The 23,854-nt window shown below is 55.5% G+C and overlaps 6 protein-coding genes across 6 annotated transcripts; 3 read left to right on the forward strand and 3 right to left on the reverse strand.

Annotated features, from left to right (window-relative positions):
• Positions 1–1,881: 1,881 nt before the first annotated feature.
• Positions 1,882–2,329, forward strand: SETTUDRAFT_167897 (uncharacterized protein; the record flags this gene model as incomplete). The annotated part of the gene is made up of 1 exon (XM_008025013.1): positions 1,882–2,329. A coding segment is annotated over exon 1 (176 nt), but the record flags the coding sequence as incomplete, so codon positions are not given.
• Positions 2,330–2,436: 107 nt separating this feature from the next.
• On the reverse strand, positions 2,437–3,942 carry SETTUDRAFT_167898 (uncharacterized protein). Its single transcript, XM_008025014.1, has one exon. The coding sequence runs from the start codon at positions 3,891–3,893 to the stop codon at positions 2,496–2,498; it is 1,398 nt and encodes a 465-aa protein (XP_008023205.1). The 5' UTR covers positions 3,894–3,942; the 3' UTR covers positions 2,437–2,495.
• A 1,368-nt stretch (positions 3,943–5,310) lies between these two features.
• SETTUDRAFT_26654 (uncharacterized protein) lies at positions 5,311–8,656 on the reverse strand (the record flags this gene model as incomplete). Its single annotated transcript, XM_008024700.1, has 3 exons — positions 5,311–5,352; positions 5,461–5,894; positions 8,563–8,656. The coding sequence occupies 3 exons, from the start codon at positions 8,654–8,656 to the stop codon at positions 5,311–5,313; spliced, it is 570 nt and encodes a 189-aa protein (XP_008022891.1).
• Positions 8,657–18,243: 9,587 nt separating this feature from the next.
• Positions 18,244–19,570, reverse strand: SETTUDRAFT_167900 (uncharacterized protein). Its single transcript, XM_008025015.1, has 2 exons — positions 19,255–19,570; positions 18,244–19,190 (listed from the first exon to the last, which is right to left on the reverse strand). Exon 2 carries the CDS (start codon positions 19,185–19,187, stop codon positions 18,309–18,311), a length of 879 nt encoding a protein of 292 aa, XP_008023206.1. The 5' UTR covers positions 19,188–19,190; positions 19,255–19,570; the 3' UTR covers positions 18,244–18,308.
• A 398-nt stretch (positions 19,571–19,968) lies between these two features.
• On the forward strand, positions 19,969–20,594 carry SETTUDRAFT_167901 (uncharacterized protein). Its single transcript, XM_008025016.1, has 2 exons — positions 19,969–20,284; positions 20,334–20,594. The coding sequence occupies exons 1-2, from the start codon at positions 20,005–20,007 to the stop codon at positions 20,501–20,503; spliced, it is 450 nt and encodes a 149-aa protein (XP_008023207.1). The 5' UTR covers positions 19,969–20,004; the 3' UTR covers positions 20,504–20,594.
• A 770-nt stretch (positions 20,595–21,364) lies between these two features.
• SETTUDRAFT_159809 (uncharacterized protein) lies at positions 21,365–23,469 on the forward strand (the record flags this gene model as incomplete). Its single annotated transcript, XM_008025017.1, has 5 exons — positions 21,365–21,730; positions 21,779–22,225; positions 22,275–22,556; positions 22,606–23,335; positions 23,375–23,469. The coding sequence occupies 5 exons, from the start codon at positions 21,365–21,367 to the stop codon at positions 23,467–23,469; spliced, it is 1,920 nt and encodes a 639-aa protein (XP_008023208.1).
• Positions 23,470–23,854: the final 385 nt, after the last annotated feature.

Below are 23,854 nucleotides of genomic sequence, written 5' to 3' on the forward strand. Positions count from 1 at the left end.
TTTAGTTGGGGGCTGGACTAGAATAGCTTGCATCCAAAGAAAGAAGTGTTTGCGGCTCCCAAGGAACGGCAGTCCCCGTTGCTTCTTTTTTTTGTTTTCCTTGTTTTCTATTTCGTGTTTTTTTTCTTCTTTTCTCTCTTGCTGTCTTGATGGGCCTTGGTGCGGAGACGATGATGATGATGGTGGTGATGATGATGATAAGGATGGTCACATGTCCAGTTGGCGAAATGACGCGCGGGATGCCTGGCCTCGTTACCTACCCAACTAGTAGCCGGCGAGATTGAAAATGAAGAGAGCGAGGAGGTCTAGAGTACCGCAATCCATCTCGGAGTTGTCCCCGCCCCACTGTGGATGCACACAAGCATGATGCTTTGGAGGAGTGGGGGCGGGCAGGGTAGAGAATCGGCAATTGGAAAGGCATTGTGATTCGGCCATGGAGCAGTCCTATTATTGTTTCGTGTTGGATATAGATGAGGATAGTGAGAGGGAGAGGGTGAGAGACAGCATGTTGAGTGGGAATGAGGTGAGAGGCAGTTCCCATGCAGCTTGTTGAAAGGCGGCATCCTGGATGCCAAGTGGGCCCTTAGCATAATTCGAGAAAGTCGAATATGGGTAAGCTCCACCATAACCGCCACACACATGCCCCGGACATGGGCCAAACAACGCATCGTCATAGGCTGCGGGCGTCGACACTGACTCTTTGTGGCCTTTGTCCAGCCCAGTGAGCGGCGATAATGCGACCCAAGACGCGACCATGACTACCCAATTCATGCACCTTGGCCTTATCAAACACCGCATCCAATCACTCGCTGGCCGTCGGTGCAAGCGCAACACCCCACACGATGCCTGGAGCCAGCCCTACCACCAAGTCCCCCCCGTCCGACACATGATCGCTCGCAACTCGTTGCAGCGGCAGCCGTGCGTTCCGCCCCCCATCCATCACCAAGCCCAAACAAGCACTAGCCACAAATGACCCTTCTCGGCGCACCGCATGAGCAACGAACGCGATCGGCCCGGCTGCATGAACGTGAAGAGAGAAAAAAAGAACATGGACATGGCCACCATGCGAGATGGGTCCGGTTTTGTGGGCCGCCGATAATAGCCACACGCACGCTCGCACATGCACCTAGTAGCCTGGCGGGGGGGGGAAGGGGAGAGGGGAGAGAGAGGGGAGGATAGAGGGCGAAAGAGGGGAGGCGAGGCGAGGCGAGGCGTGGTTGGCAGGGGAAATTGCGATTTGCCCTATTCTTTCTTCGGCGTCAGCACGGCGTTTGCATTGCATGCCATGGCGTAATGGGTCTGTGTGGGCGAGTACACCCAGAGAGGGCCAAGGGAACACTGGATAGAAGAACGTGGAAGCAAAGCAAATCGAGAGCGAGTTCCTGGGTTCCGGTAGTTGCGGTGAGAGGTGAGATGGCTGTCGATCCGAGGAGGGGCAAGCACGGCTTAGGCTGAGATGAGCTGAGGTGAGCGAGCGCTGATCGCGGCGGTGCAGGGGCGTCTTCAACGTCGTGCTGTCGCTGCATTTTGCGGTGAGAGGGAGGCTATGTGGCTCTGGTGTGCTGTGCTGTGCTGTGTTGCGCTGTGCTGTACTGGTGCTGTACTGATGCTGGTGCTGGTGGGCATGTGGGGTGCATGGGTAGAAAGAGGAAAGTCGCAGGCTTAGAGCCATGCGCCACGCAGTGACCCTGCGGCATTGGAGACAGACGGACAGGCGTGGCATGCACAACGTGGACAAGGCCACTGCAAACGACACCAGATGCACCATGGACGGGACAGGTTGGATTGATACATCTGACCGGATGCCTAAGAGCCGCCCGTCGTCGTGCCCTAGCCTCTAACCAGTCCAGAAATCTTGCCGTGCTTTGAACAAAAAGACCAGGTACATGCATCGGATTATAGTTGTACAAGGGTATGGAAAAAAAAGTGACCAAAGACCAAACAGCCATGACAGGAGTGAATACACATGCGAAGAAGAAAACAACAGCAACAACAACAATATTTGCCATGCAAAACAGATGATTCTTGTACTCCAGTTGCGCGTGCGTGCAAAAACATCAAAAGAGTGCTTTTTTGGGTACAAAAAGGCCGTGGTGCGCAAGAAAAATGGCAACTACATTAGAGCACGCGCAGACAGACAAGTTGATGATGATGATGATATATGCAGACCAAGCAGGGGGGGGACATCCAATCAGTATCCCCCAGTCACTCTGTTTGTAAATTAGGAAATAATGAAAGCTTCTGTGTGTGAGCCAAACTAAGAACCCAAACTGTTCTAGTCAAAACAGCGCCACCTTCGCCGTAGAAAATGTCGCCAAGGGGGGTATCGCATCCAAATCATCCACCGTGAAAGGTCTCGTGTATGCTTGGTATATATCGTAGGAGTTGTGTGTCGCAAATTGGAAAGTATGTGTGTGTGTGTGTGTGTGTGGGTGGGGGGGGTGGCGCTGCTAGTTTACATCGGAACATTTTGTTTCCATCTTCAACAGACTCGCTCAGTAGCCAGAGTGTGCGCTAGAAGGAAACTTCTCCTCGGAGCCATACTTTTGGTCCGTGACATAGTACGAGTGAGGATGCGGAGCCGCTGGGAATTGCGGTTGGCTAAATGGCTGTAGCGCAATAGGCGCCGACGCTCGTCTTCCTTGGTCAGCTTGCGACACCGGGAGCTGACTTGGCTGTTGAGTTGGAGAGGCCTGCGCTGCGATGCCCTGAGTTTCAAACGTTGCAGGCTGCGTCATGGGATACGACGTGGGCTGTGGCGCTTGGTATTGCGAAGTAGGGCCATGCTGAGAGTACGACGCCGGTGCCGCCGATGGATGATCAAACGAGTAGTGGCGAGCCGACTGTGGCTGCGGCGCATAGTGCGACGACGGACCGCTCTGCGTCGAGTACTGCGGGCTGGCCGCGTGCGGTGATGAGTACGACTGAGGAGAGGGAGGATGAGCATAGTGTTGCTGTGGCGTATACGTCTGCGGAGAAGGCTGCTGGACGGGATATTGATGCGCTGGCTGAGAGGGGCCGTAGTGCTGCGGGCTGTTGTGGCTCGATGTGTACTGGGGGACCTGGCTGCCATGCCAGTACTCGGGAACAGAGAGGTGGAGCGGTGCGTGTGTTTGCATCACGCCCTGTGCTCCGACTGTCTGGGTTACTGGTCCAAGCACATGGTGTTGAACGTGGCTTGGTTGGATGTGGTGTGAGTAGCCCGCGATAAGGGGCATGTCCTTGCTCTCCTCGTCTTCGAGGCTGACCTTCCAGCCATTGAGAAGCTCGGGCCTGGGTTGGACATCGGCTAGCTTGGGGTCCTGGAACGGCCTCTTGAGCTTGCCGCTGACAACGTCCTCGAGGCTATAGTACGAGATGACGTGGTGGTGCGTGCCCTGGTACTTGACAGAAATGGTCTTCTTCATCAGACCGCCCTCCTTGAACTCGTAGCTATCGATGAGCGAGCCGCAGAATCGTCGCTGCTGATCCGGTGTCAAGCTTTGGGCAAAGTTGGCGTAGACCTTGTTCATGGAATCGGCATCGCCAGGGAGCGAAGGGTCGAATGTCTGGTTCTCGTATTCGTCTTCCGAGGTTTCGAGCACCTCGCCAGTTTTGGACCTGACGGGCCCGCTGCTTTCCTTTCGCTTCCTCTTGGTGCCGCACGAGGGGTTCAGAGCAGACTTCTTTTCCTCTGGCTTGAGCGCTCGCACCAGTTGTCGGTAGATGAGGCAGTTGTTCATGACACGGCTTGGCGACCAGTGGACCGCGTCGGTCCAGCGCTTGATGCCAGACGCGTTCTCCTCGTACACCAAGACGGTTCCCGAGGTGAGCATCTCTGCGCGCTCCTTGTCATGGGGTCGGCGACTGATGTGGTTGAGACGGCCCTGAAGAGCCGCTTCGACCACCGTCATGGCGTCTTTGGTCGTGTCCAGGAATCCGTGCCATGTGGGCTTGAAAGCAGGTTGTGCCTTGACCATGCTGCCTGCGACCTGGGCCCTGGGGGGTGGTGGGGTGCTTGTTGCCGTCGAAACTACTCGAGACGAGGCGATGGAAGGGTGGCGGGGTGCTTGACGGGCCGACTGGGCCATGGGAGGCGTGAAGCCCGTGTACATTGACGTGTCGAACATGCTCGAGTATGAGGATTGTGGTGCGGCTGGTTGTTGGGGCCAGTTCCACGAGTCGGTATCGGTGTAACCCTCCACTTTGGGCACACCACCGAGGGACATGTCATGTCCAAAGGAAGGCATCGTCAAAGTCGATGCCCGAATACCCTGCAACATGGGGAAAAAGTCTTTGGGTTGATGGGTGGTTTTGCGTAGGGCAAGTTGATGGGATGGTATAAGAGTTGGAGCTAGGTCGGACAAACGGCTCAATCGTATATGGCGACCAAAGTCACATGAGAGAATCTCCGATCGCACAGCAGTCGAAGAGGTAGATGGGACGGGATGAAGAAAAGCCGGTCGCGGTCAGCCAAACAGTCCGTGTCCTGGTAAGATGAGCTGTTTGGGTGGATGATCAGCGGTGGAAACGGGAGAGAAGGGAATCCCAATGTCAAAACTCACAGGTATCAACCGAGGGGGGAGGGGCTGGGGAGAGGCAAAAGAACGGATGAAGAGGGAGATGGTTTCTGTAAATGTGAGGATATAAGACGTCGAGGACGCAAAGTGGTGGGGGTTGTATATTTCCAAACGGGAGGAGTTGGAGGTGAGCGGGACCGAAGGTGGGGTAGGTAGCTCCGAGGGTTGGCGGGTGGGTGTCTGTAGCGGCTCGAGAGAGAGAGAGAGTGTGTGTGTGTGGGTGTCTGTAGCGGCTCGAGAGAGAGAGAGAGTGTGTGTGTGTGTGGGTGTGTATGAGGGGAAAAGAGAGAGAGAGAGAGAGAGTAAGAGTATGAGGGAGAGAGAGAGGTGTGTGTGTGTGTATGTGTGTGATGGTTGCTTGGGCCGACGATATTATGGGGTTGGCCGTGGTTCTCGCGATTGCAGAAGCAAGCAGAGAAACTGGATGAGTGGTCAGGACTTTGTTTGGATGGGGTCTCGAGGCCACTTTGTGGTAGATGTAGAGGGTGAGGCGCACGTACAAGATCAGCCAAATGCAAACAACGATATGGGGTATATAGGCGGCCGAGAGGAGGTACCAATAGGTGGTCCAGGGAACGTGTCGATGTATATTTGGGGGTTATATTGATGCGTCGGCGAATTGCGACGCTACTAGTATGTTCAGGGTTGGCAGGGCCCCGGGACGATAATAGGGATAAGAGGCAATAGCAGCAACGGCGGCATCAGCCAGCAGACCAGGACGTGGCTCCTAACGCGAGCACGCTATCTGGGCTCACGACAGCCGGGATGGGGTGTCGGAGAGAAATGGCGAGTCCTGGCGGCGAGTCTAGTGCACGGGGCAGGTCAAGCGTATGCACGACTGCGACAGACGACGAAGGCACTACATGACAACGTGCCTTCTTGGGGAGGACATGGCATGTACCCGGCAGCCATGAGACACAGACGACAGGAGTGGCCGCTTAGAGAGGGGGTGCTTTGCCCGCTTGGGCTGGCCGACAGTTGATGGGCACAGTAGCGTCGCGATCGCCCCTGCTGAGCATGCAGCTAGTCCCTGGACGGGCAGACTGGACGTGAGGGCCGCCGTGGTGGCATGGGCTGCTGGCTGCTGGCTGCGGTCTTGGGGCGCATCCGCCTGTTCGCGGGTTCTGGCCCATGAGACGATCAACGCGAGCACCGCACCGGCACCGGCACCAGCACCAGCACCAGCACCAGCACCAGCACCAGCACCAGCACCAGCACCAGCACCAGTGCCAGCACCAGCACCAGCACCAGTGCCAGCACCAGCACCAGCACCAGCACCGGCCAGCAGTCCCTCGCCCTCGCCCTCGCCCTCGCCCTCGCCCTCGCTGCCCTGCCCTGCCCGGCGCTGCCCTGTCGTGCGCCTGGCGCTGCCCTGTCGCGCGCCCTGGCCGTGTCGAGCCCCGGCCTGCGCCTTGGGCCTTGGACGACTTGGACGTCCCCTCGCTCCGTCTCTTGCTGCTCCACCGGGCCCACCGCCCTCTCTGCCCTCCCTCGTGCCTCTGTGCCCACGGCGGCCGCCCACCGCACCATGGCCCTGCTAAACTAGCGCGCCATGACTCCGCAGCTGCCAGGGCCTGACGTTAGGGCAGCGTAAGCTTCACGTTCCTGGACGGCGGCCGCTGGTGAGGCAGCACGCGAAACTCTGCCCATTCGGGAGCGTGCTGCCACTGCCCACACACCGCAACGGCCGCCAGGGAGCCGGGCGAGGGCCATTGTGCGGATACGAGTGGGTGCGCCTGGGTGCGAGTGCGTGGGTGTGGCTGCGGGCGTGCGTGGGTGCGTCGCTGGGTGTCAGACGGCCTGTGTGTGCCGACGAGACTGCGTACATGTACATGTATGTATGTATGTATGTATGTATGTAGGGAGTATGTACGCCTGTATATGGGCACGGCCGCCCGCCACTGGCGATGAGCAGCAGCAGCACCACCACCAGCACCACCAACGCAGCAGCAGCAGCGGCGGCGTCCAACAGGCCCGACGTCGGATGCTGAGGGAGACGCGTGCGGAGATGGCCAAGAGAGCAGGATGCAGCCGGAACAGCGCTCAGCAGTGCAGAGGCCAAGCACAGCACCGCGCCGACTGATGCAGCGCCCTCTAGGGCCTAATGCTCGCGGATCCGGGACGGTGCGCTATGTTTCACACGGTCGCGTCTGCTTCCCGGCCCTGTCCACTACTGACGGAGCGACTGACTGACTGACGACTGACTGAATGACTGCCTGTGACTGACTGACTGCTGGTCGCTTGCGTGCTTGCTTGCCTGCTTGCCTGCTCTCTCTCTCACGCACTCACTCATGCCATGCCATGCCATGCCACGGCGGTCCAGCCCAGCCCAGCCCAGCACAATGCGCGCTCGCTCGCTCGACGGCCGTCCGGCTGGCTGTCTGTCTCTGGCCTGTCGGCGGGTTGGCCGGTCGGGGCGGGCGGGCGGGCGGGCGGGCTGGCTGGCTGTCTCTGTTTCTTTGTTGCTGTCCGTCTCTTTCTCGGGGGGCGGGCCTGTGCCCGCATGGCTCGGCTCACCGCACCGTGGGGCAGGGCGTGGCGGGGGGAGGGGGTGTGGCAGTTGTCGGGCAGCGCAGCGAGCATCGTGGACTCGGTCATGGTGTTTGCGGCCCTGGCCAGAGGGCGGGCTGGCATGGCTGGCTGGCGGGCGGGCTGGCATGCTGGCTGGCTGGCTGGCTGGCTGGCTGGCTGGCTGGCTGGCATGCTGGTGGGCGGGCTGGCGGGCGGGCTGGCAGCGTGGCCGCCGTGGCAGAGCAGCGCAGGTCAAGTGACGGCCACAAGCGGACTAGCGTGCACGGGCGGTGTGAACGTCGTCCCATGGCGCCGCTCGCCCTCGCCGCTCGCCCCTCGGCCCTCGATCCTGGAGTGAATCATGCACGTCCATCACGCCCCATGGAGCAAAGACTGAACATCGCGCAGCACATCATCACCTGCGAACCTCTTGGTCGTCGTCTGTGCCTGAGATTTGCAGCCGGGCTTTTCCTGGAACACGAGGCGCTGTAGGGGGGGGGGGGGCACGCCCACAGCCCACAGCCCACAGCCCACACGCACCCCAGGGCCAGGGGCGGGCGAGGGCGAGGCGGCGCCCAGCGCCACACGCAGTTGGCCATTGTCGCGCGCCCTCGCCCGCGACGTCAATGCCATGGCGCTGCGCGTCTCTCGCCGCCCGTCTCTCTCCTTGTCGCGCGCGCCCTCTCTCTCTCTCGCCCTCGCCCTCGCGCTCTCGCTCTCGCTGCCAAGGCCACGGCCGCTGAGCGCGGGGCTGACAATGACGGCACCGCTGCTGATTCGTGACGACCAGAGCGGGTCCCGGCGCAGCTGCAGCACCCAGAGCAAGAGTGCTGCGCCTAGTGGAGTGCACAGCACCACCTCGACCGCGACCACCTCCACCACCGACACCACTACGACAGCACCACACCAGCTCTGGCTCCAGCTCCAGCACCAGCACCACGCCAGCAACACCACCGGCACCGCACCTTGGTCCTGACGCGCCAGCCCCACAGCCTGCGTCCTCTGCTCCTCCCCCAGACGTGCGCTCCCACTTCCGCCTGGATCGTCGCCTGCCCAACTGGATTCAATGATGCACATGATGCTGCGGCCTTGTCGTCTCGTCTAGTCAGGAACGTCATCTCCAGCCCACGATCGCCGCCCCGAGCCACACACACACACACACACACACGCACACACACGCCTGCTCTCTCTCCTGCTTCCATCCATCCATCATCGTCGTCATCATCATCATCATCATCATCATCACCACCCACCCATCACCCTTCCACCCATCCACTCTCCACACACGCCATCAGGCCCTGCGCGCTGCATCCAGAGCCGCCACACATGGATGCGGGCTGAATCGCGCCTCGACTTGGTCCCGACTCGCAAGTCACACGCTTCGCTTGTCGCTTGCCCTCTGCTCACCTACACACACACACACACACACACACACACACCCTCGCCCTGCCGCCACCGCGCCTTCACCTGTTCTCCCTCCACAGGCACATACACCTGCAGTAGAGCCGGACACTGCCCTCCTGGCTTCCGGGCGTTAGCTCTCTTGCTGACAAGGCGTCTGACAGGTACCAGGCTCCAACGGCCATTGCTCCCTACTGACAATTCGCCCGCTCCCAGAACGCGCGCTGTCTGTTTCACCCCCCCCCCGTGCCTCCACCATGCACCGCACGCTCTCTCTGAGCCTCTGACAGCCCGCAACCTACAGTTCGTCGCCAAAGACGCGCGCCAAATCTAACCCGCCCGCTCCTGAGACATGGCTGCAGACCAGGATCATGGGTGCTCTCCAAGCTCTTAAGCAAAGCAATTATAGGCCTCGGGCATATATACAGCAACCAGCTACGCAGCCCGCACTTTGACCCTTCTTGCGTTGTTGATCATTGAATCCGTCTTCGACAACATGACCCAGTCTTTCTTGTACCCTTCGTGTTTCGAAAAGATAAAAAAAAAAGTCTCCATCCGGCCCATACGGCCTCTCAAAAGGCCCGTCGCTTCAAGCAACTAAGGGTCGGCCGCTCCTAACGCTTATCACACTTCTCTTGCTGCTATGACCAGATGTTCTGGGAAGCACGAATCGCCGGCGTGCAAATTCCACCTTGGGGCCGCACCCCTCCCCTTTTCCCAGGCCGCAAGTCACATGGGCTCGTTGTCTCGCCCCTCCGCCCCAAGTGGCTCGCTTGCCCCGGATTGTTCCCGAAAAGCATGTGGCACACAGTGTGACTTCTCTTGTGTGAGTAGGCGAAAGTGGGCTGCGATCAGCGCAAGCTCGACGACGCACACGTTTGCATCTCCATCGCCCGCAGGCTAACAAGACGGTAGTAGTAGCAGTAGTACGTAGGTACACGACTACCTCGTCATACGCGCGCAATTTCCATCTACACCTACCCGCACATCATGGTACCAACGCCCCACGCCCATGGCTGCCATGGCGCTATCTTGTGTATTTGTGCACATCAACTTGGTTGACTATGCCATGCCAATGCGCGGCCGCACACCGGCGTCGCAATGGCCTTCTCCGACGTCTCTACGGTAACATTGCTGTCCCAAGTACCCACCGCCCTGCTTCACCGCGCTGCTCAGCATTCCAACGTCGTCGACCATGATGATACTCAAACAGGAAATCGTACGCGCAGGCGTTTCCACACATTGAGTCAGCGCCTGACGCTCTTGTCCGCTCGCTGGTTCGACGACGACGCTCGCAACCCCGAGCCGACTGTCTCTTTTGCAGCACCTCGGTCTCGCCCGCTCGGCCTCCATCCGTCCACCCATCCACCCATCCACCCATCCATCCATCCATCCATCCATCCATCCATCCATCCATCCACTCTTGCCTAGGATGGCCCCCGATCTGTTCTATTGACTGATAGCGCATCCCTTGGCACTGTCCACGCCTTGATTCGCCGTGCCATGCATCCTTCCCCTTGCCTTGAAAACCAATCTTGCCAGCCGGCAAGCTCCTTTGGACCAAGACTTCACCAAATACGCATGGACGCATACACACGGCGATGATCGACATCACAGCTAGAGGTCCCTGGGCGATCACGAAGATTCGGCTCATACGGATCTTTCATGCTAGACCTTGCGCTAGCCATCCATCACACACGGCGCCACAAATTCCGAAAGCTACAGACGGTGAACTCCTTCTCCCAGGCACCAAAAGCAAAACTCAAGTCGGTCACACTTCGGCCAGCCGCGACCTCTCATCTGTCAGTCGTCGTAGGAGGGTCCGGCCCGCGCAGCTGTAGCTGAGGACCCGAGGGCGGGAGCCACATGAATCTTACTCTAGGTAACCTGCGTTTTTTTTTAATTCTCCTGAGTTTGATCCTGCAACGATGGAGATGGCAATGTTCTTTCCCTTTAATTTCTTTTTTTTCTCTTTCTTTTATTGCGTCTTCTGCTCCAATGACATATTGCCATTTGCAATGAATGGTTGCAAGCTTCACAACGGAGGGGGACGCCAGTCTTGGGAGCATGGCACGAGATTGCAATCTCAATACGTGTAGAATAATAACCGCGTCGACCATTGACCCGTCCGTGCCTGCTCTAGAAGCTGCGCATGGGTCAGCAGACGACTTTCTGTTGGTTTTGTGGCGACCAACAGTCCCCTACATGTCGACGTTGGCTTTCACAACCCGTTATCCGTCGATGGGCGTGTCAGCCTCAGCACCAACACAAAAGATTCACAACGCCCCTTTTGCTCCACAAACGGCGCCGCTGAACCCTTCCCTTCCCGTCTTCAGGTAGTTCGGCAACTCCCTGAACTCTATTTTTTCTGTCTACTTGCGGCACGTCCGAGAGCCTGGCGACGTATTTGGCGCTCCAATAGACTGGCTGAAATTGCCACAGGTCCTTCCGCGACAGCCACATGGGCCCGTAAATATCCCATCGACCTAGAACACAGACTTGTGGCGCTCGGCATGGCCATTGGAGCAGTTTCACGACATCGACACACATGCTACATTTGCCATTTCTGACTCACAAAGACTAGTCAAAAGACTCTGTGCGAAGCTTGCGACTCCACCACTACCCCAAGCTGACTGTTGCCAGGTCGGTTTGGAGTAGCCAGCCTGTCTAACCTGCCCATCTCTGCGCTCAACAGTTTCACTAGCCGGCTTCTCGTCCAAATGGCATCTTCGGACCCTATGCTCCGACCTTTCTTACGTATGGAGCGCCTCGGCAACAACTCCGATACCTCCCAAATCGCCTTCTTTCCCGCAAACACATGTCGGTCAAGTTGCGGGCTCGTTTGCAAAGTGGCGCGACATTGCACCAGCTGTGTTTCAGGTCGTGCACAACTCATGACCACGCGCAACCCGCCGATCCGCTTTTTCTTGCCCAGCCAGCCTGACTTTTTTTTTCCATTCTGTTGCAACGAGTGCAATCTCTTGCGCAGAATGACGTGCGTGATACACGGCTTCTGGTGCAAACCTTGCCTACCAAAGCAGGCGGCGCGACTCCATTCAACAGCGTCGGAGACGGCTGCGAACGTGGCAATGTCCAAAAGCAGACACGACTTCCACATTTGTACACACCCAACGCATTTTAGAAGCCATGTGGTTGCGTATTCGAGCAGTCAGCACCTTGCCATACGGCCGTCGCTTCATTTCTGCATGGCCTGTTGCAGACGCGGGACCCAGGCAAAGTACTATGTAGCCCAGGGACATGGCAACACGATCACGTCTGACCACCCACCCAAAAGGCCTCAAGCCACAAGGAGCACGCTCATACGCTCGCATTGAATAACGCGTCAATGACGTTGCGAGCAAATTACCTGCAAATGTTGCTAATAGTCTAGATGCTGGCACGCAAGGGCTGTGGTGCGCGCGGATCACAACGTAAGCACATACGGTCCGGATATGATCGCTCCGACTTCTCTTTGCAGTCAACTCTCACGCCGATCATGACTGGATCTCCCCGAGCCTATGGAGCCCATGGCCATACCTCGTTGATTAACCGCCGCGGGCCACGTGGATTTGTATGTATAGTTACATCCACGATTACCGGCCGGCGTTATGTCGAGCCCAGCACACAAAATTTCATTGTGATCGATCGATCTCAGCTTTGCAAAAGCCATGGGCTGATGGCGATGCGCCGCCTTCTCTGGGGTAGCGAGCCTTCATCAAAAAGCTGACGCATTGGAGCGGTGAGCGCCAGCTGCGCCCGTCGCTACACACCGTATCAAGCATGCTGAAGGCTATGCGCACGTAAGGCTATGCTGCAGGCCCGTTGCAAGACTGAAGAGCAAGGTTTTCCTTGTTCACCCAGTCAAGGAAATACCTGCAAGTGCCTTCACATGCATTCCATGCTTTGGGTAACACCATTTTGGGGGCCGCCACGTGATCATGTGAAGGGCATGCTTATCTCCTTTGGCAACCCCCCTTGCCACGCCCAATCATCTCGGTAGGGACATGTCGGTAGAGTTTGAACCTGCCTGTCTATAGGCTGCACAATTAATCCAGACAGTGTTACGGTGCGGACCGCTGCTTGCGATGGAGGATCTCAAAGGGAGGTATGGCCAAACCTTGCTTTCCACGTTGCGATCCTTTTAAGTACTAGAGACTTGCTTACACGAAATCCCGGCTGAGCCCGACGCAGTTGTGAACTTTGCTGTACACAACAACAACAACAACAACAACAAAAAGAACCACCAGTGTGCATTCTGGTGTAATATCGACACGGACAGAGCAAGCCCGAGAATAGCTCCTTGGGAAGCAGAGAGAAATAAGTGCAGACATGTTGACCGCTTTCCACATCCCAGCGGCTTTTGCATTAGTCTCCACTCCATCATGCCAACAGAAAGAAACCGGCATCCTTCTCCTCTCTCTCATTGTCCCGCGACCCAGCCTTACTCCGTGCACCTGTCGAATTGATTCATGCCCAAAATTCGGCACGGGAAGGAGAAGCCCATAAGCATTACTGCTAAGTATAATCGACGCAGATGAAAGAGCTAAGCCGCTAGATCTGATTGGGCACTTTGCACACGACAACCTCATCCACGCGCATCCATGTTCCCACCTTCTCTGCCATCAGCACAGCGCAGGCACCGCTGAGACCAGGCCAATCTGGAAACTACAATGACAGCATGGGAAGAGCTTGGGATCTAACCTAAGACGCATGACAGGGACATGTGAGAAGGGCCAAAGGGCAGAACTCGAGCATGAGAGTCAGCAGCCGATGGACAAGCGAGCAAGTGGAGACCAGGTGAACAATCGATTGAGAAATTGAAAGGATTAACAAAAAAAAAGATACAAGGCAAGCTACGGATTTGGCAATGCTAACTGTGTTTCTCTTGGATACTCTTTCTTTTTTCCTCTTTTCCTCCACACTTTGGCCATGGCATCTTCTTTTCTCACTCGACTTACAGGGTCATTGCTTGTTCAGCATCATGCCAACTAATTTGCTTGTCCGATCATTCCTCATTGTCGTCGTCGTCGTCGTCGTCCCGTCCCCCCGGCCGGCGGCCTACTTGGTTGCGCGGTTTTTCCCTTGTGCTCGACATGCACCCCACCACGGCCAGCATGTCTTATTCTGCTTCCAACCTCCGCGCCAGCATCTCCATTTGCAGAATGCAACAGGTCTGTTGCGGCGGGGATTCTAGGATCAGCTGCGGGTGCTTGCAACCGCCCTTGTCCCAAGTATGAATAAAAGGCCCGTTGCGGCATTGGCGTCTCCGTCTCCGTCTCTGTCTCCGCCCTCCGCGGGGCTCCGCCGGGCGACCCAATAGGGCAAGGGGGTGGGAGGGGCTGTGATGCCGATGCTAGTGAGTCTTGTGGCACTATCTATCGATCTTTCAAAGGAAAATCTACATGGGGAACTGCACGGTTCAAGAAGAGTGAGGGGTGCGAAAAGCGGTGACGTTCTTGGTTCCGACATGGGTCATGGCTTGGTGTCTGCCTTGCGAAGATTAAAATACAAGGATCCCATTGCTTTGCACGCGCCGATGCGGGCACGCGGGGGAGAGAGAGGGCTGGATGGGTGGACGAGGATCAGACTGAGTGGGAAAGGCAGTTGACTGATTGACTGCCTGGTGGATACACTAGGCCCAAAGACTCGACTTGGTGGAGACGAAAGCGAACTCGATCGGGCTCGATGCGACCGAACGAACGAACGAACCGAACCGTCCTTTGACCCTGCGTAAAGCTCCAATCAAGTTGGGCCGAGGACCAGATGCAGCGATCTGAGGTGGGGCTAAGGCTTCCACGAGCCTTTCCAACGACAACGACAACAACTACCGACAAGGCATGAACTGAAACATGACACCCTCCAACATCCCACGTTTGTTGCCGCTCACATGTTACAAAATCAAAATAACAGAGTCTCGTCTCGGAATAATTCCGAATAGGATACGCCCGAATACCAGGAACGCATGACGGCATGTCGCTTCATCTCTTTCCCCCTTTTTCTGCGCATCCGACAAATTCCATCTCACTCTTTCATGCCAACCCAATCGAGAGACTTTTCTTGGTTTGAATCGGATCGAGAAAAAGACATTACCAGGAAGCCTATCTGGGGACTAGCCACGCAATGGAGGCAGGGGGGGGGGTCGGTGGGTCTGCCGTGAGATATGCTCAAGTCCCGTTATCATCGCCACTGTCGCCGCCGCCGCTGCCGCCGTCGTCGTCGTCGTCGTCGTCGCCGCTACTGCTGGGTAGACGGGGACCAGGGCCGTAAAGCTACATAGATACGTACGTACGTATATACGCTGGCAAGACGGCAGGACCCACTTTGGCGGGCGACCTTGGCCTATGGGAATAAGAAAGCACAAGACAAGGTAAGCCTCTCCGCAGTGTATGGACGACGGCGGAGTTAAGATGGGTCATTCGGCTCGGTTGCATCGGTGGACGGGTGACATGGCTGGGATAGGTGGCATTGCGTTGGCATGGCATGCGCGTGTGTGTGTATCGATGTGTGCCTGTCAAACGGCCATGGCGGGGGAGTGGCTGCTTGCCGGGTACATTGATACGTACGTACCGGACCTCGACATGGGGGTAATTGGTGTGGAGGGGCTTAGGGCTTAGGGGCTTAGAAGGCCTATGGGGCTTAGGGCTTAGGGCTTAGAAACACGTCTGATGGGCGTCGTGGGAGATTGGGACGTGACGCCGTACTCGTAGCACCAGCCATGGGTTTGAGAGAGAGGGGTGTGTGGTAGGTGTGGGTGTGGTGCGAGGGCCCCTTGAGTGAATGTCATGGCATGGGGGGGGGGGCTGTGGATCGCCCTTTTTCCGCAAGTCCCCGAGTTGCCGGCGAGTGAGCTGCGAGCGGCGATCCTTGGACACTGAGTTCTCTTTCTCTCTTTCTCTCTGTCTGTCTGGCTGGCTGGCTGGCTGGCTGGCTGGCTGCCAGAAAGACGACTGCCTGCCTGCCTGACTGACGGATTGACTAACAGGGTACATGCCAGCGTGCCACACTGCCCCCTCCCTCCCAGCATGCTAAGCCCCCCCCCTCCCCCCACTCCCCTCCCCTCCCCTCCACCCGGCCTCGCATACACACATATCCACAAACATACATACGAATATCATTGCTGAGCTTGTACTTGTGCTTTGCTGTGCCATGCTGTGCTGTGCTGTACTTTCCTCTCTGCTGACTTGCCCCCCCCCCCCTGCCCACGTGCACCTGCGCCCTGCCATTCTTGGTCTTGGTCCTGCGCCTTTCTCTAACGCTGCGGACCGCGTTTACAACCAAAGCCCATGTGCTGTGCGTGCATATTGCCCTTTTTTTCCCCCATGCATTCATCCATGCATGCATGCATCCATCCAATTTCTCCATCTACCCGTCTTTGTCATTTGCGCCGATGAAATTTTGCCCAGAAATTATGCCTCGGGGCTTACTCTGCATAAGGCTGACTGGAATCCGGCTCACAGCAGACAAGGGGGGGGGGGAGAGTGTTATCACCATCAGCAATCAGCAATCAGGCGTTTACCAGATCCAAGGACCAAGGGCCAAGAGCCAAAGGCCAAGAGCCAAGGGATGAGCTCAGACGGAAGACATGTATCCATTGTTGCATCGCTTGTCCATCGCTTGTCCATCGCTTGTTGCCATCGCTTGCATGGCTTCTCCATCGTACATGGTACATCGGCAATCGCTTGCCAGATACAAGGGGACAAGGAGTTCTTCATCGCCAAGGCGTAACGAAATCAAATCAAAAAAAACCCCCCAGAAAAAAAAATAAAGACAGAAAGAAGAAATATAGAGGGTGGGTGGAGGGGGGGACCAGGGAGTTTGGGGGAAAGCGCCGTGGGAGAGAGAGGGTTAAAAAAAAGGGGGGGGAGGGAGGCAGGGAGGGAGGGAAATATGAGAAAAAGAAAGTGAAATGGAAAAATTGAGGAGATTGAGAGGGTACAGAGTTGATTCAACAGACGGAGTGTTGAACACTCATTCACTCATTCACTCATTCACTCAGTTCAGTTCAGTCAATTCAACTCAACTTACCCACTCCAATCATACTCTCTCTCTCTCTCTCTCTCCGCCTGCACATACCTACCTACCTACCTATCTACCCACCTACATACATACATACATACAAACAAACCCACATACTCTCCCCCATCAGTAAATAACCCGAACTTTCCCATTCTTCCGACTTGCCCACCCCCAAAAACCAAAAAAAAAACTCCCCGGACAACAGTGCCCCAGCCCCGGACAACACGGCCCCAGATGTCAAAAGTCTGAGAGAAAGAGAGAAAGAAAAAAAAAACAAATAATCAATCAAAAAGTCTATCTCTCACTGCATGCATGCATGTATGGATGGATAGATGCATAGATGCATATGCGTACATGGTACATGGTGCATACACGACCTATCTAACTCTCTCATGCTCTCTCTCTCTCTCTTTCCGGAACAACCGCAATAATAAAAGATGCGTGGTGCGTGATAACGAGTGCTCGGACGACCAAAAAGAAAAAAAAAAGCGAGCGGGGAGTTAACTTATTTTCGATATCGCTGTATTTATTTATTTTAGGTTATTTGCAGGGATGAGGGGTAGGTGAGCCCAAGAGATGAGCGCCCGCCTGCCGTCTGTATCCCATCGTATGTTTTTTTCTTTTATCTCCGGCTCCCTTGCTCGCTTGCGTGAGACTCGTTGTGACTGTGTGTGTATGTGTGTCTGTGTGAGATTGTGAGTGTGACATTGATTGTGTGGAGGGAGGCGGATGCGGATGCGGATGCAGATGCGGATGCGGATGCAGATGCGGATGCGGATGGAGAGGGGGGTTATTTTTAGATTTACAGATTACTATGTAGTACTTGGGAGAGAAGATTAGGTGATGATAGACTTCTCGTGCTTGGGATGTTCGTGGCATGTTACTATGGTATGAATGGGCGGGAGGTGGGCTCGGCATGCGTGGGTGTGATGCTGGGATACTGTCTGACTGGTGTTTCTTGCTATCGCTCTGTTGCTTTGTCATTGTCACTCCTGATTGCTAATGTTTGAGATATGGATGGACTGGACTGTAAATATGGTTCACGAACTGTCAATGAACAGATAAAATGAGTATTGTACAATATCCATGTGTGAAATCTGAATCTAAAGTGACACTTGTCCAGTCCTGATTCCATCTGATACACTTTTTCTTTTTGCAAAAGCTCGTAATTGCCTACTTGTGATTTAGCTAGCATCCCTCTTCCTTTCAATCCCAATATCATATACGTGAAGTAAATATATCTAATGCCTCTCCTTTTCTTCAATTGCAGCATCACATATCTAAAACGACATTGAGTTTATTTCTGTAAAGCCTACCCTCGCTCTCATGTCGATACAAGAACCAGTAACATACCAAATGAATCCCCTATCATTTGCTGTACACTACACGCACATACCTCTACCAATTAGAAATCATAATTCATAAATATATACTTCTGTACAGGTGCTTCCTGTAAAAGAAAACATGTACAACTACACTTGCAAATTGTATATTCCAGATGTCAGATTTGTCTATAGTCATAGATTGCCCAATACACAAGTGATGAGTTAAAACAGTGTAATCAAGTAGGTAGCATTTCAACCTAGTTTTCTCCGTGGTATCTGTCTATGTATCTGTGGTGTTTTTATAAGGAGTGGTTATGTGGATAGATACAACTTACATGTAGAAAGCGAAAGTGGGAATAACAGTATTTGTATAGGTGAAGCACGTTAGATCAAGTAAACAAGGAGTAAGGTTCTTTGCATTGAGGTTGTATGCGGGTTGCTTTGTATTTCTTACGAAGGTATTATCATCCATGTTAAGAAGCGACTGCATTGTAGTTTATCCACTTGATTTGCCCTCTGTCTTATCAATTGATCCACCCCCTGTAGCCTTGTCCACTTCATCTACACTTTCCTGTTCAGCCCTCCATTTTCTATACTCGTCACTAACTATCTTATCCACACCGTCGCGCACTTTCTTCACTTCAATAACACCACTCTTTTTCCTCAGATTCACGCTATACACACCCTCGTCACGCACCACGTGCTTCAACCAGGCCAGAAACTCGGTTGCAAAATTAATACAAACATTGCCGTCCCAGCAGCCTGTACCTCTGCGCACCATACCGGGTATGTCATGTGTGTTGAACGTCTGCAGGCTCCTTAGAATACCACTCTTACTTCTGAAGCCAACGGTGATCTTGCGGACGCCAAGGAGGAAGGACTGGGCCCAGAACTTGAGGAGCTTGCGTTCAAACTTGAGAATGTCGCGGTGTTGTTGGAGGTGCGGGGGAGGCAGCTCTTCGCTGGTTTTGAGCTCGACCCATTGCGGAGGCTGGTCGGGATGGGTGGATTTCGGGGCGAGCAGGCCATCAACTTCGCCGCCAAGGATGAGACTGTGGGGGCCAAACGATGTGTGTACAATGGAGCAGTGTTGGGCGTGGTTGGACACGATGCCCCGCTGGTGCCTCTCAATTTCGTGGGGTGGTGTTTCCGAAGGCAGCGTTGGTATCAGGGCGAGTTTCTCGAATTTGTAGCCCCAGTACGTCATCATTTCTCGCGACTGCTGGTCTGGATGTTGGTGACGAGGGGGTGGTCGACTGGCTTCTGCAGCACGTTGTGCGGCTCGTGAGGGAAAGTCTTCCTCGATGTAGATGGTTCCGTCGTGTAGAGTCGCAAACATGGAAAACTCGGCAAAGTTGTCAAAGGGCGCCGTCATTATCTGGCGAACGTTAGAAGCGGCCTTGAGCAAACAGAGAAGCGGTATGAGGTAGGCGCTTGCTTACCTTGCTGTTTGCGCGGCAGCCTGCTCAACATACCTTGGTCATCATGCCCCTCCAGGTCATGAAGTCTGCCTTGACATGTGCCTTGGCCGTCTTGCTGTCCATGAGCGCCTTCAGCAAGCTGTCCAGATGCGGGTCTTCCTTTTCCTCGTAGTGCCTGAACGTGTCGAATCCCTCTTTGAGGTCCACGCCCATGGGGGGCGGGACATAGTAGTTGATACCCGAGTCATCTGGCCGGTATATGTGGTCGTCGTCGTAGGAGAAGTGAGCAATCTCACGAGGCCGCTGGATGGTAGCCGATGCGCCGCGGAAACGGTGGAGTGGTTGTATGGAGAATGTGTGAAGGGGCGTGTCTGCAGCGGGAGCTTCGCGTGGAGTGGAGGGTGCTTCTGTGCTTTTGGCGGTCGAGGCTGTCGCTGCTGCTTGGGGAGGCGCCCGAGTTCTGGGCCGCTTACGGGGCGAGGATTTATCCTCTGAGTCTGCGATAGGGCTCGGAGGGCGGGGCGGAAGGGTGGAAGACATTTCGGGGGAGGAGGAAGGTGTGTCGTTGGGGCATGGTATATTTGGGCTGTTAAGTGATGGATCCATGCCCCGCCAGCCGCGGCTGCGGTACTTACCTGACTAGCTACGGCGCGCCGTTGATGCCGTCTTTTCCAGACACCAAACATGACCAACATCACGCATCACAACACTACCGCACACCTACACCCGCCGCCCTCACAACCTCTCTCATACACCCAAGACCCGGCAGAGATGGACAAGCGCGCCATCCGCCTCCCGCCCAACACCCGCCGCAACCTCTTTCCCAGCCACACGGCCCAGCAGCAACAGCCGACGTCACGGCGCCCCAATCATAACGCCCCCTCTGTGCGCCCCGATAGCCGGGAGATACAGCCAGATATCTTTATGCAACCTTTGGAGGACGAGCTAGTGGAGAAGGATGTTCAGGGCGACTACGTTACCCATGCGCCCGTTCCCGTATACAAGAATATGGGGACAGTGAGTCTGGGCCAAGAGGGCGACGAAGAGGCTGGTAAGCGGCGGCGGCGCATGGGATGAAGTGCATTACTGACAATGGGCAGAGCAAGAGAACGAGGTGATTGAAATGTACGGAAAGCCGAATGGGCACTGGGATGCGGCAGAGCTTGAGGAGGAGATTAGGATTGCGCTCCAGAGCAGTCTGAGAAGGAAAGTAGCGAGTTTGGAAGACGATCGATGGATGTTTGAGGGAGATGGCGAGGGCAAAAAGTGAGTTGTATGCATGGCGTCGGTTTGACATTGTGATACCCAGGGTGTGTTTGACGCAGAAGTGTCTGGACGGATGAAGATGGTTTTGCTGCACTTGTGATAGGAAATGCTCAAATTGTTGACAAACTCTCGTTCCTGTCTATTGAATACATGACAGACAAATGCCTGATGCCAATAGTGTGTTTTCACTGCACTCTGTGAAGGCTCTTGAAAAAGCCAATGCCAGCTCCAGACTCGCATCATCACTCACTCAGTGGCTGCTCCTGCCTCTCCCGTCGCTCCTTCCCGTCGGGCGGGCGGTCAGACGATTCGCATGGCGCTAGAGGGTGGCGAGTGGGGCTCCACGAGAGGTGAGGATGTGGTGAGGATGCAACTCCATGCTCACCACGCGCCCTGCAACCACGCTGCAGCTCCAATTTTAGAAAAAACCCATATACAGACGCGACTGTGGTGATAGATGAGCACCACATCTTGCTCCCGATACTGCTCATAGCTCATTATCAGCGGTTGCGGGTGGAATAAACGCGTTGCTCTGCGCATCCCATACATTCATCCTTGGCGCCGCATCACTTCACCACCAGCTTCCACCGGCTTCCAAGGCATCCTCACCCTCACAATGAGCATCTCCAGCCTCAATTCTGCCGCTTCATGCAGTAGCTCGTCACCTGACTGCCGCCGCGCTGGCGCCGCCATGGGGTTTATAAACTGCCCCTTCGCTCCTTCCGCCCTTGGCTCTCCCCCCCCCCACTCGACAGACACACCACCTCGACTCTTTGCTTGAGCGTTGCAAACCATCCAAGTCTTGTCTTGAGCACATCTCTTCGCCTTGTACATCATCTTGTACATCTTGCCCACACCCGCCATCATGTCTCATACCTCTCCCCAGTCGTCGTCCGCCCACGGCCCTTCGTCAAGCCCATTCGCCGGCACGGATCCAACCCTCTACTCGCCTGACCTCGACCGCAAACCTCGCCTCGCCCATCGTCGACAGATCACCGCCATTGCGACTGGAAAGCAGGTCGTGAAGGAGGCTAACGACAAGACAGCAAGCATGAAGACCATCCTTCCCCGTCCTGCCACTTACGTCGAGGGCGGCTTCATCAACGAGCTGCCCGAAGACGCTCACGGCTATGTTTCTCGCTATCAGTTCATCTCTCAACTGCCCGATGGAACTAATGCTGGTCTTGACGCTGAGCATGAACTCTTCAGTGTCCAGCACCAGATGAAGCTGGTAACCAACTCCTCATTATTTTACATGTACTTCTCTGACTTGCTGCAGTATGCCTGCTTCCTCAATGCAGTGCCGTATTACGCTCGCGGTGTCTTTATTCGCTACGATGATCTGCGCGATGCTGCCGAGGGCAAGGACATCCTTGAGCAGCACGAGTTCACTGTCGACTACGTCACTTCCTACGACTACGCCAAGGCCAAGGCCCAGGACACTGCCAACATCAAGGAGTACGAGGGTCAGATCAAGCTGTCTATCATGATTGATCCCAATCCCGATCAAGCCGTCTGGGAGTTCTCGTCCGACGACCTGGCTGGCATCTCCAACGCTGTCAAGATCACTGCCCAGGCCTTTGGCGAAGTCCGCAACGTCACCCACATCGACTCCCTTGACGACAAGATGCTTCTTGTATACCGCATCGAGTTCTTCTCCATCGACGCTGCCATCCGCGCTGTCCAGTCTCTCCGCATTGATCCGGTCTGGGGCGTCAACAACGAGGCGAGTTTCTTTTGACATGTTCATGCGCAGCCCTGCTAACCTGTTGTAGAAGTCGTTCCAGTGGTGCACGCTCGAGCCTGCCCTTTGGACTGGCGAGCATGGAAAGGCCTCACCGCATCGCTACAAGCCCCACGTCGATGCCCATGGTCGCATCTACGGCTATCGCTTCGCTCCCCACCATCACATTCCTGACCAGCACTCGGACCGTCGTTCTAGCTACCACAACCACCCACACGACCAGCACAACCGTGTCCGCCGTGAGCGCATTCTCGATGGCAGCGATGTTCGCACTACAGTCATGCTTCGCAACATCCCCAACAAGCTCGATTGGGTACGTATCTTGTTACAAGGCTGTCTGATCAACATCTGACATTCATCAGATGGCCCTGAAGAACATCCTCGATGACGTCTGCTTCGGCACATACGACTTCATGTACCTTCGCATTGACTTCAAGTCTGGCTGCAACGTTGGTTACGCCTTCATCAACTTCACCGATGCCAACGGCATGCTGTCGCTCATTGACCGCATCGAGCGTCGACTCTGGCCCGGTTTCAACTCCGAGAAGACCGCCGAGATCTCCTACGCCACCATCCAGGGCCGCGAGGCACTTGTCCAGAAGTTCCGCAACTCGTCTGTCATGCAGGAGACTCCTTACTGTCGCCCTCGCCTGATCTTCACCATCGCCGACGCTGAGATGATGGGTCAGCTGCGCACTGCCGGTACCGAGCAGGCCTTCCCTCGCCCCGACAATCTTTCCAAGCTTCAGCGTTCGATGGACAGCGCCCGTAGCATCGGTCTCTATCCCCCCAACGGATACGCTCCTCTGACCGAGCACCGCAACCGTTCCAGCGCATACGACCGTGGCGGCCCCCGCGACATCATGCAGGCTGCCATGCACTTTGCTCATCAGCGCGCTGCTCCCGTTCAGTTTGCCGGCTTGAGCGAGGCCAAGAAGCAAGACATCGAGACTTGGTACCTGTGCACCTATGGTGGTGGTCACTGTGGTCGTATCCCCTTTGACTGCATCCCCATGACCCATGTCACTCAGTACTTCAACGAGAATCCATCTCCCGCTCCGGTTCCAGGTGTCATCGGTGCTCCCGCTAGCAGTACTTTCCCCAACGGCATCACTTCGACAATTTCCGAAGGCACTCCAACTCGTGCTTCTCGTATCCCCCGTGGTCCGATGCCTCCCTTCTCGGCTCGTGGCTATCCTGATGCCAATGCCAACCCTTTCTTGTAAGCATCAACATCGACTGGTGCTTGCTTACATGCATCTCTCTGGCACTGTTGCAACTTCTACCACATCTAGAGACTTTGTGCGTCGAGTACGCCATTTCGGTGTTTGTTCGATTTGATTTCCGATGTTGTCAATCCGGGCATTGCTGAATGACTTCGGTATGGTGCTGGACTAATATGGAGTGTATGTCTTCTGTATGGAGCCAGTATGATCTGGATTAATAGTGTGGATGATTGCGGGTTGAGATGATTTCTGACCAGGTGATGGATTCTACTGGAGGGCCTTGAGGTCAAGTACTGTAGTACAGTTTCTTCAATAAACTATCAGTGCTCGTCAAATCATGTTTTCTTGAGTTGGTGACTACCTTCTTTTGTGAGATCACCTTATT

This window comes from Exserohilum turcica (genome assembly GCF_000359705.1).
Source record: "Exserohilum turcica Et28A unplaced genomic scaffold SETTUscaffold_13, whole genome shotgun sequence".
NCBI lineage: Eukaryota > Fungi > Ascomycota > Dothideomycetes > Pleosporales > Pleosporaceae > Exserohilum > Exserohilum turcicum.